This window comes from Tachyglossus aculeatus, chromosome 18, assembly GCF_015852505.1.
Source record: "Tachyglossus aculeatus isolate mTacAcu1 chromosome 18, mTacAcu1.pri, whole genome shotgun sequence".
NCBI classification, from domain to species: Eukaryota; Metazoa; Chordata; class Mammalia; order Monotremata; family Tachyglossidae; genus Tachyglossus; species Tachyglossus aculeatus.
In genome coordinates, this window is record NC_052083.1 from 33019481 (window position 1) to 33031881 (window position 12401).

General features: G+C 48.6%; 2 protein-coding genes across 3 annotated transcripts in view; one reads left to right on the forward strand and one right to left on the reverse strand.

Moving 5' to 3' along the window:
* Positions 1-6500, forward strand: part of TMPRSS2 (transmembrane serine protease 2) — a 44671-nt gene extending 38171 nt beyond the window's left edge. The window contains exons 11-14 of the mRNA XM_038760608.1: positions 138-233; positions 1154-1296; positions 3553-3705; positions 5123-6500. Of these exons, the coding sequence (XP_038616536.1) occupies positions 138-233; positions 1154-1296; positions 3553-3705; positions 5123-5134 (404 nt within the window). The 3' untranslated portion in view covers positions 5135-6500. The remainder of the gene's footprint in view (positions 1-137; positions 234-1153; positions 1297-3552; positions 3706-5122) is intronic.
* Positions 6501-9246: 2746 nt separating this feature from the next.
* Positions 9247-12401, reverse strand: part of LOC119940143 (interferon-induced GTP-binding protein Mx1-like) — a 31536-nt gene continuing 28381 nt past the window's right edge. For both annotated transcript variants that reach the window (XM_038760217.1, XM_038760216.1), the window contains exons 14-15: positions 11984-12232; positions 9247-9909 (exon numbers count right to left, since the gene is read on the reverse strand). In XM_038760217.1, coding sequence (XP_038616145.1) covers positions 9679-9909; positions 11984-12232 — 480 coding nt within the window. In that variant the 3' untranslated portion in view covers positions 9247-9678. The remainder of the gene's footprint in view (positions 9910-11983; positions 12233-12401) is intronic.

Below are 12401 nucleotides of genomic sequence, written 5' to 3' on the forward strand. Positions count from 1 at the left end.
GATAAGGATGAGGCTCTGGCATTTGTGATGTGGGGGCATCGGGGTAGCCACTTGAGAAGGTACCTTGCTCTCGCGCCGGGTGTGTTTGGGGCCCGAGGCTGAAGGAAATATATTTTCTTTTCTTGTGACTTAAACAGAGAACGTAAGACCAGTGTGCCTGCCTAACCCTGGAATGATGTTTGAGCCCACTCAGCAGTGCTGGATATCTGGATGGGGCGCGACACACGAAAAGGGTAAGATTTAGAGGAAGGGGTGAGGGGTCTAGTGAAAAGAGCCCGTCCCTGGGAGTCAGAGGACCTGGGTTCTCATCCTGGCTCTGCCGGTTGCTCGCCATGAGACTGTGGACAAGTCTTTGCCTGTTAACCTCATCTGTAAAATGGGGCTTCAGTCCTCCTCCCTCCAGTTTAGACTGTGAGTCCCAAGGGGGACGGGGACTGCGTCCAGCCTGATTATCTTGTATCTGCCCCAGCGGTTTGAACAGCAGTTGATACATAGTAAGCGCTTGATAAATACCATTCAGGAAAAAAAAAAGGTTTCTCGTTCTTGAAAACCAGAGAGAGATTTCAAACTCCTAGGCTTGGGAAGAAGAGGCATTCCAGACAGAGCCATCCAATAGCTATGGTACCTGTTAATCACTTACTATGTGCCAAGCACTGTGTTAAGCCCTGGGATAGATACAACACGATCATGTCGACACTGTCCCTGTCCCGCAGGGAACTGGCTCGTAGTCCAAGGGGGACGGAAAACGGGTTTCAGATGCCCATTTTACAGACGAAGAACTGAGGCACAGAGATAAGTGGCTTGCCGGAGTTCATGCAGCAGGCAAGCGATGGAGCAGGGCAGAATCGAAGGTCCCAGAGAGCTTTGAAAGAAGCTAGGGATTGTGGCATTTTATTTGGTGCCAGGTTTATTGAGCACTTACCATGTGCAGGGCGTTGTACTAAGCGATTAGCACTGGCGCTCTGTAGAATTTAGCATTAGGCGTATTCCCTGCCCGGTGGAAGATAATCAGCTCTCCTTAGTGCCAAGCTAAACCTTGGCATTTGCAAGAGTCAGACACTCGTGTCCCTGGTGCGGGAGAAAATGTCAACTTTGGGCTTTGGTGGGAGTGGGTCTGTTGTCTGAGACTTATTGCCGTGTCCTTCCCGTGTAGGAAAAACCTCAGACGTGCTGAATGCGGTAATGGTACCAATTATCGAACCGTGGAAATGCAATAGTAGATTCGTCTACAATCACCTCATCACACCTGCCATGATTTGTGCAGGTTATCTCAAGGGACAGATTGATTCCTGCCAGGTAAATAGTTACCTATTGAACAACCATGCCACCTTCATCCCACTAAGTCCAAATAGTTTCCAACACATTTGTACTGGATCCATTTATACTGGGGTACCCAACTGCAAATGTATTCTGTGTAGAGTATAAAATTAACTATTGAAAAAGTATTAAATCCCTGCTGCAGTAAGCACTTGGAAGAGCACATGAGAAGTAGTAGATATGATCCCCATCCTCTAGGAGTTTATAATCTAGCTCGTGGACTGTCTCTATATGTTGCCAACTTGTACTTCCCAAGCGCTTAGTACAGTGCTCTGCACAAAGTAAGCGCTCAATAAATATGATTGATTGATTCTCATCAGTCAAAGGTGTTTTTTGAGTGCTTACTATGTGGAGAGTACTGTACAAAGCGCTCGGGGAAGTACAGTCCAACAGAGTTAGTAAACGCGATTCCTGCCCGCCATGAGTTTACAATCTATGGTCTTCTTGTCTTTCCTATTCAACTGCAAACCCCTCCAGGGCAGGGACTGTGACTTTTACATCTATTTTATGGTCTCCAGCCCCTAGACCAGTGCTCTACACTCGGGCGGGCGTTCAGTAAATACCGTCGCCGAGGGGAATGAACATAGGTAGCTTTCCAGCCAGTATCAACCAGTGAATTTTTACCAACTTCACTCACAAGGGTCACCCGTGTGTTGGATTAATGGGAAGTTGGGAACTAGCTTTTTTGTTTTTAATGTTTTTCAGTCCGAAGAAACTCTTGTTTCAGCCCCAAATGCCAAATTTTTGTTAACCGAGCAAGCATTTTGGTTATTAAAACTATTACCCTATTTAAAAACATATCGGCAAATATTGCCAGCATGGGCATTCCCTTGCTTGTGAATGCATTAATCGTCCCGCTCAGATCAGGCAATCAATGGTATTTATTGAGCGCTGGCTTCGGGCAGAGAGAGCACCATACTGAGCACTTGGGAGAGTAATAATAATAATAATGATGGCATTTATTAAGCACTTAGTATGTGCAAAGCACTGTTCTAAGCACTGGGGAGGTTGCAGGGTGATCAGGTTGTCTCACAGGGGGCTCCCAGTCTTAATCCCCATTTTACAGATGAGGTAACTGAGGCACAGAGAATAATAATAATGCTGGCATTTATTAAGCGCTTACTATGTGCAAAGCACTGTTCTAAGCGCTGGGAAGGTTACAAGGTGATTGGGTTGTCCCACGGGGGGCTGAAAGTCTTAATCCCCATTTTACAGATGAGGTAACTGAGGCACAGAGAATAATAATAATGATGGCATTTATTAAGTGCTTACTATGTGCAAAGCACTGTTCTAAGTGCTGGGGAGGTTACACGGTGATCAGGTTGTCCCACGGGGGGCTCACAGTCTTAATCCCCATTTTATAGATGAGGTAACTGAGGCACAGAGAATAATAATAATGATGGCATTTATTAAGCGCTTACTATGTGCAAAGCACTGTTCTAAGCGCTGTGGAGGTTACAAGGTGATCGGGTTGTCCCACGGGGGGCTCAAAGTCTTAATCCCCATTTTACAGATAAGGTAACTGAGGCACAGAGAATAATAATAATAACGATGGCATTTATTAAGCGCTTACTATGTGCAAAGCAGCATGGCTCAGTGGAAAGAGCATGGGCTTTGGAGTCAGAGGTCATGGGCTCAAATCCCAGCTCTGCCAACTGTCAGCTGTGTGACTTTGGGCAAGTCACTTAACTTCTCTGTGCCTCAGTCACCTCATCTGTAAAATGGGGATTAAGACTGTGAGCCCCCCATGGGACAATCTGATCACCTTGTAACCCCCCCAGTGCTTAGAACAGTGCTTTGCACATAGTAAGTGCTTAATAAATGCCATCATTAAAGCACTGTTCTAAGCGCTGGGGAGGTTACAAGGTGATCAGGTTGTCCCACGGGGGGCTCAAAGTCTTAATCCCCATTTTACAGATGAGGTAACTGAGGCCCAGAGAAGTGAAGTGACTTGCCCAAAGTCACACAGCTGGCAGTTGGCGGAGCTGGGATTTGAACCCATGACCTCTGACTCCAGAGCCCGGGCTCTTTCCACTGCAGTACAGTACAGTATAACCAGCTCTTCGAACAGTGCTTTGCACATAGCGCTTAATAAGCGTCATTAAAGAAATAGAGTTGGAATACCCATCCCCTGCCCACAAGGTACTCCCAGTGTACAACCGTCGTTTTTTTTCTGAGCGTTGCGACGACTGCTCCTCTTGACTCTGCCCTTCTGATCTGTCCGTCGGTGAGCAGGGTGACAGTGGAGGCCCTTTGGTCACCGAGAAAGATGCCATTTGGTGGTTAGTTGGGGATACGAGTTGGGGATCCGGCTGCGCCAAGGCAAACAGACCCGGAGTCTATGGAAACCTGACGCTATTTACCGACTGGATTTACCGTCAAATGCAGGTGAGGCCAGACTTATGTATGGTATTCGTGAAGCGCTTTTTGTGCCTCAGACACCACGAAATGCTGGGCTAGATACAAGTTAATTAGGTCGGACACGGTCCCTGTCCCAGCTTACATTCCTATTTATTCCTTCATTCTTATTGAGCGCCTACTGTGTGCGGAGCACTGGACTAAGCTCTTGGGAAGCACAAATAGGAAACATATAGAGACGGTCCCTACCCAGCAACGGGCTCCCAGTCTAGAAGGGGGAGACAGGCAACAAAACAAAACGTATTAACAAAATAAAATAAATAGAATAGCAAATAGGTGCAAGTAAACTAAATCGAGTAGTAAATCTGTACAAACGTATATACAGGTGCTGTGGGGAGGGGAAGGAGGTAGGGCGGGGGGGGATGGGGAGGGGGAGAGGAAGGAGGGGGCTCATCATATTCATTCATTCACTCAGTCGTATTTATTGAGCGCTTACTGTGTGCAGAGCACTGCACTAAGCGCTTGGAAAGTACAATTTAGCAATAAAGAGTGGCAGTCCCTGCCCACACCGGGCTTACAGTCAATCAATCAATCAATCGTATTTATTGAGCACTTACTGTGTGCAGAGCACTGTACTAAGCGCTTGGGAAGTACAAGTTGGCAACATATAGAGACAGTCCCTACCCAACAGTGGGCTCACAGTCTAAAAGGGGGGGACAGAGAACAAAACCAAACATACTAACAAAATAAAATAAATAGAATCGATATGTACAAGGAAAATAAATAAATAAATAGAGTAATAAATATGTACAAACATATATACAGGTCTAGAAGGGACTTGCAATCTAGAGTCTTACAAGGGACTTACAAGCTTACAATCGTAGTAGGAGGGAAAAGAGGCGAACTGAGGCCCAGAGAAGTAAAGTGACTTGCTAAAGGTCTCACAGCCAGCCTGTGCGTAGAACAGTGCTTTGCACATAGTAAGCGCTTAATAAATGCCATCATTATTATTATCATTATGTGGCAGAGTGCGGAATAGAACCCAGATCCTCCAACTCCCAGGCTCGTGCCCTTTCCGCTAGGATGTGCTGCCTCCCACTTTTCCCTTCTTTTATCCCGTGTGGTTTGCACCCGGCGTCTCCCTTCCCCGAGGTTAGGCGATGCCAGCTGCTTCGGCCCTTGGATGCTGGCTAGAAAACAAAACCGAACAGACCGCCCACATTGGTGGCTGCTTTGGCCCGACCCGACCCCGTGACCTCGGCCCTTCTCTGACCTTCGGCCTGGGGGACCAGCCACACTGTGCAACCGGAAAGGCCAGTTTGTGGCTGAGCTCTCTCTCATTCCTCGAGGAAGCCAGGAAATGCATCTTCTCGGGCGGGGGGGCATTGCAGCCCTCGGTTCCTCACCAAATAACCACTGAACTTTTTTTTCTCCTTTTTTCGGACAGGCTTACAGTTGATCCGGGGCCTCGGCATCAGCGAGTCCATCAAGGTCTTGAACATACTGTATGTATTAAGCAATAATTTGGAGGTTCTGACATTTATTTTTAACTGACTAGCAGATGTGACCGACTTTGCACTCTTCCCAGTTCTGTGCAGGCTGCAGAAACTTTCTTCCCACCCACTTCCCTCAACATAACTCTCCCCCGCACCCTCCTCCCTTCCTCACCCCCACTCCCTAGCCCCCAGTCTCCCTGCCCCAGATCTCAAAAGCACTTTAGGTCTTTATGCAATGGCTGGGATCCGAACCGAAACCACTCCTCGGAGTGCCCGGGGTCTTTTTCCGATTGGACTGTCCCACCCTGGGAAGTGGAGATTCTAGAGTTTCCAGCGTGACCCTCTTTCTCTCCCAAGCGGAGCGTACCAGCCGCAGTCGGCTCGGAGTGCGGACCACTCAGCTGCCGGCCGGCTCGAGTTGGAAATTCAGGAGCTTTCGCGGTAGAGAGAGGGGAGGGGACTGGCCTCTCGCAGTTAGGAGGTGGCCTCACTCCCAGGAGGTTTTGTCCTGCTGTTTGCTTTGGGCTGGGCTGACCTGTCTTGGTGGTTTCCTGGGCCAGTAGAGGAGAACAGGACTGAGCAGGGGCCTAGTTTTGTACTGATGATGTGACACGTCAGTGGAAGCCCAGACCAGGTCGTTGGATGGCCAGGACCCCCCTCCCTCTCCGATCTTAGACAGATCCGGGCCCTCCGGCCTCTCGTTTCCACATCACGTTTTCTGTATGCGACTACCTCAGCGTTAATCCGATCATCCAGCTTTTTGTACCTTGGCACCGTTCAAAAGTCCGACCCTCTGGTGCCCATTCTTAGTCAGAGGTTTTGTGGTGGGAAAGGATAGTAATTAAAGAGGCCGGGGCACCATGGGATACTAGGAAAGGGGGTTCCAGAGCGATGCCTTTCCCCCACAGTAATCTTCACCGGAGGAAAGGGCCAATATTTTTGTCGCCAAACGGGGTGGTTCAAGAATGAAGGCTTGGTGTTGGTATTTCACTTCTCCTTTCCCCACGGATACCCTGATTCTGGTGAGCTGAAATGATTGCTTTGCCACAACTGACTCTTACCCTGTGTTGCCATGGAGATCTTGTCCTGGAGAAGTTGCATCGTTTGGCCTTTGGTGGGGAGGAGGAGGGAGATGGGAAATGCGCATTTCTCGGAGACTGTAAAGCAGTGACTCACAAGGTGCCAACCAATCAAGGCAGAATTTTTTAATGGTTTATTATAGAAACAACAGTTCCCTTCCTTAGTGCCTACTTTTATTTATATGTGACCAATAATTTTGTCGAATGTTTTGTATCGTTTTAAACTGTAAAATTCAATTGCATACTATTGTGCAAATAAATTATATACTTTTTTCAAATGCTTGTGGAATTGGGCTAGTTTTATTTGGCATTTATTTTGGTAACGACTTCTCCCGAGACACATGCGTAAGGTGCTTGGTGGATGCTTGTAGCGTTTGGACTTTACTCCCAAGGAATGTAAAAATCTAAAGGGAGAAACAAGACAGACAGTGCATGCTAAGTCACAGGGAAGATGTACACAGGGAGGCCCTGCTTAGGTTTCAGCCGCAGTCTATCTTGGCACAAGGCTCACCAGTTTTTCCCCCCCCAGTAGCCCCACTTGCCTCTGAGTGTCAATCATCCCGACTGACAGAGAGCAATCCAGACCCTCCAGACCCACGAGGTAAGTGACCTCGTGGAAAGCATACGGGACTGGGAGCCAATGGCCTGCTGAGTGACCTTGAGCAAGTCACTTCATCTCCCTGGCTTTCCTGTTTCCCCATCTGTAAAATGGGGCTAGATTGTGAGCCCCACGTGGAGCACAGACTGGGATGAGTCGGATTATCTTCTATCCACACCTGCACTCAAGCACAGTATCTGGCAACCAGTAAGTGCAAGAGAAATCCCATAATTATAATGCTAGTTGTCCCACGTCTGGCTCCTCTCGGTTCACCTTAGCATCCGCCAGGCAGCCGGTACGGAGCTGCGACCCAAAATGCTAGTTCTCAATCGTCCTTTCATTAGCTGGAAAACCAAACCGGAACCACAGCAGCTGTCAAGCAGCCGAGGGTATCCACTCAGATTCCTTTTTGCATTCAAGAACCGTGGAGTTTGCCTGTCGCAGACATGAAATTTAGATCTGTCGATAAGAGCCCCTGGGCGTATACCCAGATACACACGGTAAATTCCGAGGGAGCATCGATCTACCGTTGACATCTGGGTTGGGCAGAGGAGCAGGCTGGTGGGGGATGTGTCTTCCTATTGTTCTAAATGTAAAGTGAATTCTTAGATTTTCCATTTAGAAAGAAGTCAAGGAATACCGTGGCCCGTACCATGGGCAAAGCACCGCACCAAGGCGGTACAGCCAAGGTCATTTTCCTCATTGGTCAGAAACCCCAGCGTACCGTCAGGTGTCCTTCCCACTTTGACTAGGAAGCTGTTTGGGAATCTGCTATCCACGCACCTCTGTCTGGAAACAACACGAGGCGGAGAGAAGTGCGCATGTGTGCCATGGAGGCCCCAGCGTGAGTACAGTAGTAGTAGTGGTGGTGGTATCCCTCTCTAGGCTATAAGCTCCTTGTGGGCAGGGAAGATGTCTATCAACTCTGCTGGATTGTACTCTCCCAAGCGCTTACCACAGATTGATCGACCGACTGGGTGCTGTGGACTGTACTGAGTTGTTCATACGAATAATTGTGGTATTTACGAAGTGCTTTACCGTATGCCAAGCACTGGGCTACATTCAGGACAGTGAGATCACACGCAGTCCCTCTCTCCCAGAGCAAAGTCCCAGGAAGCAAGACTGAGGGTGGGGAGAGAGAGCAAAAACAAGAGCGATCTACCTATGCTGGCCCCAGGAAATGTTTGCAAGCTCCTGCTAATCAACCGATCGAAAGTATCTGTGTGCAGAGCACTGTACTAAGCGCTTGGGGAAGTGAAAAACAATAGAGTCGGTAAACACAATTCCTGCCCTCGGGGAGCTTGCAGTCCAGTGCATTTTAGTGCTAGGACTTGCTGAAGGCCAAAATGGGCTACTCAACTGGGGTTGGAATTATGTAGCCATAAGGAGCGTGTCAAGGCTCCCCCCCCCAGTGACCCTCATGCGTGATGCCTGAGCCTTTGTCTTATCAAGCCTGCAGGAATGAGACCCTGTGAGAAGGAATGGATTAGAGGGGAAGTGGTTTGCCTACTCGCCCTTGCCTGGCGGGTTTCTGTTGTGAGAAAATGAGGCAGGCTTCTGGTATTCTGCAGCAGGCACCCAACAGTTTTACGGACAAAACCCATTTATGTCCAAAGCGACCGCAGCGTGGTGCCGTAGCGGGATTGGCTCGGGTAGCCACCTCAGTCGTCCCCGCAGTCTCTGCCACCCACATAAGCTGGAGTTATTATTATTAGCATTATTATTATGGTATTTGTTAAGCACTTACCATGTGCCAAGCACTGTTCTAAGCGCTGGGGTAGATTCAAGGTAGTCAGTTTGTCCCACTTGGGGCTCACCGTCCTAAGCCTCATTTTACCGATGCGGTATCTGAGGCCCAGAGAAGTTTTGCCCGAGGTCACACAGCAGACAAGTGGTGGAGCTGGGATTAGAACTCACGTCCTCTGCCTCCCAAGCCCGTGCTCTTCCCACTAAGTCACGCTGCTGAGCCCAGATACACAGGCTGCAACTTCCACTATCCATTCGACCCGAATAGGCAATCTGTCGATTAGTCCAAGTGCCTCCAGGTTTTGGATTCCATTTGACTCACAGAGTTTAGGTTCCATGAGGGGAATCAGGCTGGCCCTTTGGGTCTGCGGCAGGGGAGTGGCCAATGGCCAAAATCCTCAGTTCCTCTGATGTGCCTAGACTCCGATTCTCCTGTCTCGGGCCATCTCATTTCTCCCTTCCCCTGCTTCCACGGTGGAAGGCAGACCTGTCAACCCCCTCACCTTCATACCTACAAACTGAAAATTCATCCTCCACAGAACCTAAGTTGGCCACCACTGCTCACCCCTCCAGGCCTCTCTATAGGCCTTACCCGGGGATAGATATTAGAGGCCCGAGTTGACAGAGAAACAAAAAAACCAAGAAACAGGCCTTTTCAACTATTCAAACAGTGCTATTTATTGAGACCTATACTGAGTGGTAGGGAGGGTACAATACGGCAAAATACAGGCTCTTGCAGTCTAGTAGAAAATGAGGACAGGAGAAAAAAGTGAGCTTCCTTTCATAATAAAATATTGTTTCCTCCAATTTCCAAATGGAGAGGTAAGGAAGGGGGGAATGGAGAAACAGAAAACTCAGTGGATTTCCTGCTACGTGGTCTCTGGAGGAATAGTAACAGAATTAAGGTCGTACTGTGTGTCACTACGGAGCACTAGGAAAAGGCTACCCAGGTGAGAATTACACGGTACTTGTGCCAATTTGAAGGCTGTAGAGCATCTGTCTTAGGGATGGGTATTCACCCACCTGGAGGCAGGAGGCTAGACCAGATGACCCCCAGAAGTCCCTTTTGACTCTGTCCTCTGCTTTAACCTGGGAAGTGACTCAGTCGGCGACGAGCTTGATTCAGGCGCCCTATTCGCTCTTTCAGGAATTTCCTCTTGTTGCTCGTGTCCTGCTGTTCACGGAGCAGCCAGTCAAGTTGGTCTTTCTCTTGCAACAGTTGCATCACTGACTTTTGTAAGAGATTGCCGTAGTTTTGGAGGACAAAGAACTGAACAATCATTGGAATCTCGCAGGTGAGACGGTTGTCGGTCTCCTGGAGGAGAGGGGTTTAAGGACCCGGACGGGTTAGAGGCAGAGCCAGGGGCGAGGACATCTCTGCGCACACACAAAGTACTCAAATATTCTTGACTGATTGATTGACTGACTAAAGCCAAGTCCAGCCCCCTTCCCCCGGCATCAATCAATGGTATTTATTGGGCACATCTTATGTGCAGAGCACTTTACTAAGTGCTTGGGAGAGTGTAATACAACAGAATTAGACATGCTCCCTGCCCAGGATGACTTTACAGTACAGGAGGTGGCAGCTTGGTGGGAGGGGGACTGGGACAAAAATCAATCAGTTGTATTTACTGAGCACTTTTTGTTTGCAGACCACTGTTCTAAGCGCCCGTGAGATACACAACACAACAGAATTGGTAGACACGTTCCCTGACAGTAAGGAGGGGGAGAAAAATATGAAATTATGGCTATCTACATATGTGCAATGGAGCTGAGGGTGGGGTGAACAAAGGGTGCAAAAGAGGGCATGGTTTCCTGGTCCTCTTTTTTAAAAAAATGGCATTTGGCACTTACTAGGTGTCAAGCACTGTTCTAAGCACTGGGGTCGATACAAGTTAATCAGGTCAGATCCAATCATGGGGTTTACAGTCTAAGAAGTAGACTTTGGAGTCAGAGGTCATGGGTTCAAATCCCGACTCCGCCACTTGTCAGCTGTGTGACTTTGGGCAAGGCACTTCACTTCCCTCATCTGGAAAATGGGGATTAAGACTGTGAGCCCCCCGTGGGACAACCTGATCACCTTGTAACCTCTCCAGCGCTTAGAACGGTGCTTTGCACATAGTAAGCGCTTAATAAATGCCATCAAAAAACAAAAGTAGGAGGGAGAACAGGTATTTTATCCCCATTTTACAGATGAGGAAACCGAGGCACCGAAAAGTGAAGTGACTCACCCAAGGTCTCACAGCAGGCAAAGCTATTGCTTACTCTGATGGAGAAACTCAGGCAGTGGGCGAATTGGGATTACTAATCCTGGCTTGGATCAAGCTTCAGCCCTAATGTAGTACAGTGAAGAAGGATCGTTTCGGAGGCCAGCACTGGGCATTGATGCCCAGGTCTGCTGCCACCAGAAGGTACCAAACCCCAGCTACCGCAGAAAAAGCACCTTCCGAAGGAAGCCACACCCCTCGTAAACCACGTTTACCAGGTCTTGGCATTTGCAAAACCTTTTATCTTTCCCCTGTTACCCTCTTTCCTGGCTCCCTGCCTCCTCTCAGGGCACCCGAGGGATGCAGGGTTGCTATAAAGAAGAATGGCAAGGACGCATTGCTAAGGAGGTGGGAGAATTCGGCTACTGAACTTTTAATCAATCAATCAATCGTATTTATTGAGCGCTTACTATGTGCAGAGCACTGTACTAAGCGCTTGGGAAGTACAAATTGGCAACATATAGAGACAGTCCCTACCCAACAGTGGGCTCACAGTCTAGAAGGGGGAGACGGAGAACAAAACCAAACATACTAACAAAATAAAATCGACTAGTCAATCGCTGGGTGAAATATATTTCCCCCCAGACTCCCAGTGACCTAAAACACTCCTGTGACTTGCAGGAAGCAGTGTTGCCTAGCGGAAAGGACACTGTCCTAGGAGTCAGCGGACCCCGGGTTCTAATCCGGACTCTGCCATTGGTCTGCTGGGTGACTATGGGCAAGTCACGTCACTTCTCTGGGCCTCAGTTTCCTAATTCGTAATAAGAAATCCTTTCTCCCTCTCCCCAGCTGAGTCTCCTGACAGAACAGGGGCTCTGGCTGATCTACCCCAGCACCTAGTAAGCACCTAATACCACGATTATTAGCGGCAGTGTCCGCTTCACGCTCGATGTCCGCATCTACTACTGTAACTGGAAATTAGGTTTAGGGAAAAAGAGGTGGAAGACAGGCCTTCTTTTGAAACTCTGTTCTGAACGCAACTCCCTAAAAGACAGTACATTTCAAAAGAGAAGCACCTTTATAAGAATATTTAAGTACCCAGGAGAGGTCGTGCCTTTCCCAGACGGTAGGTTCTGTGAACCGATGGGGGCCCCTCCCAAACGGCAGGGTCCATGAACTCACCCTGAAGTACGCTTTCAGGTGCTCGCTCATTTCGGCCCGGGAGTAGTTCATTTCGGCCTGGAGGCAGTTCTCCTGATGGGCCGGCTTCCTCGCTGTGCTGTTTTCTTTGGCAGTGTTTTCTCTGACCTCTTGCAGCTTACTGCTGTAGACAGCATCCTGACAGAAAACGATCTGTTCCATCTGAAACTGAAGTCTGATCATTTCTTCGGCTTTTTTAACCAGTGTGGCTTTTAGGTCTTCGAGTTTGCCCTGTGAAGAGCAAAACGAATGGAAAAGTTACTCCCTCCCTTCAAGGCTCAGGAAGTGAGGCCTGCTGACCTGTCTGACTTTTGCATAAAATGTAGGCAATATGGAAGATTTGGAGCCCCAGCATCAGATTAAGAAACAGGAAGTAGACGGCGGTGATTAAATAGAGTCA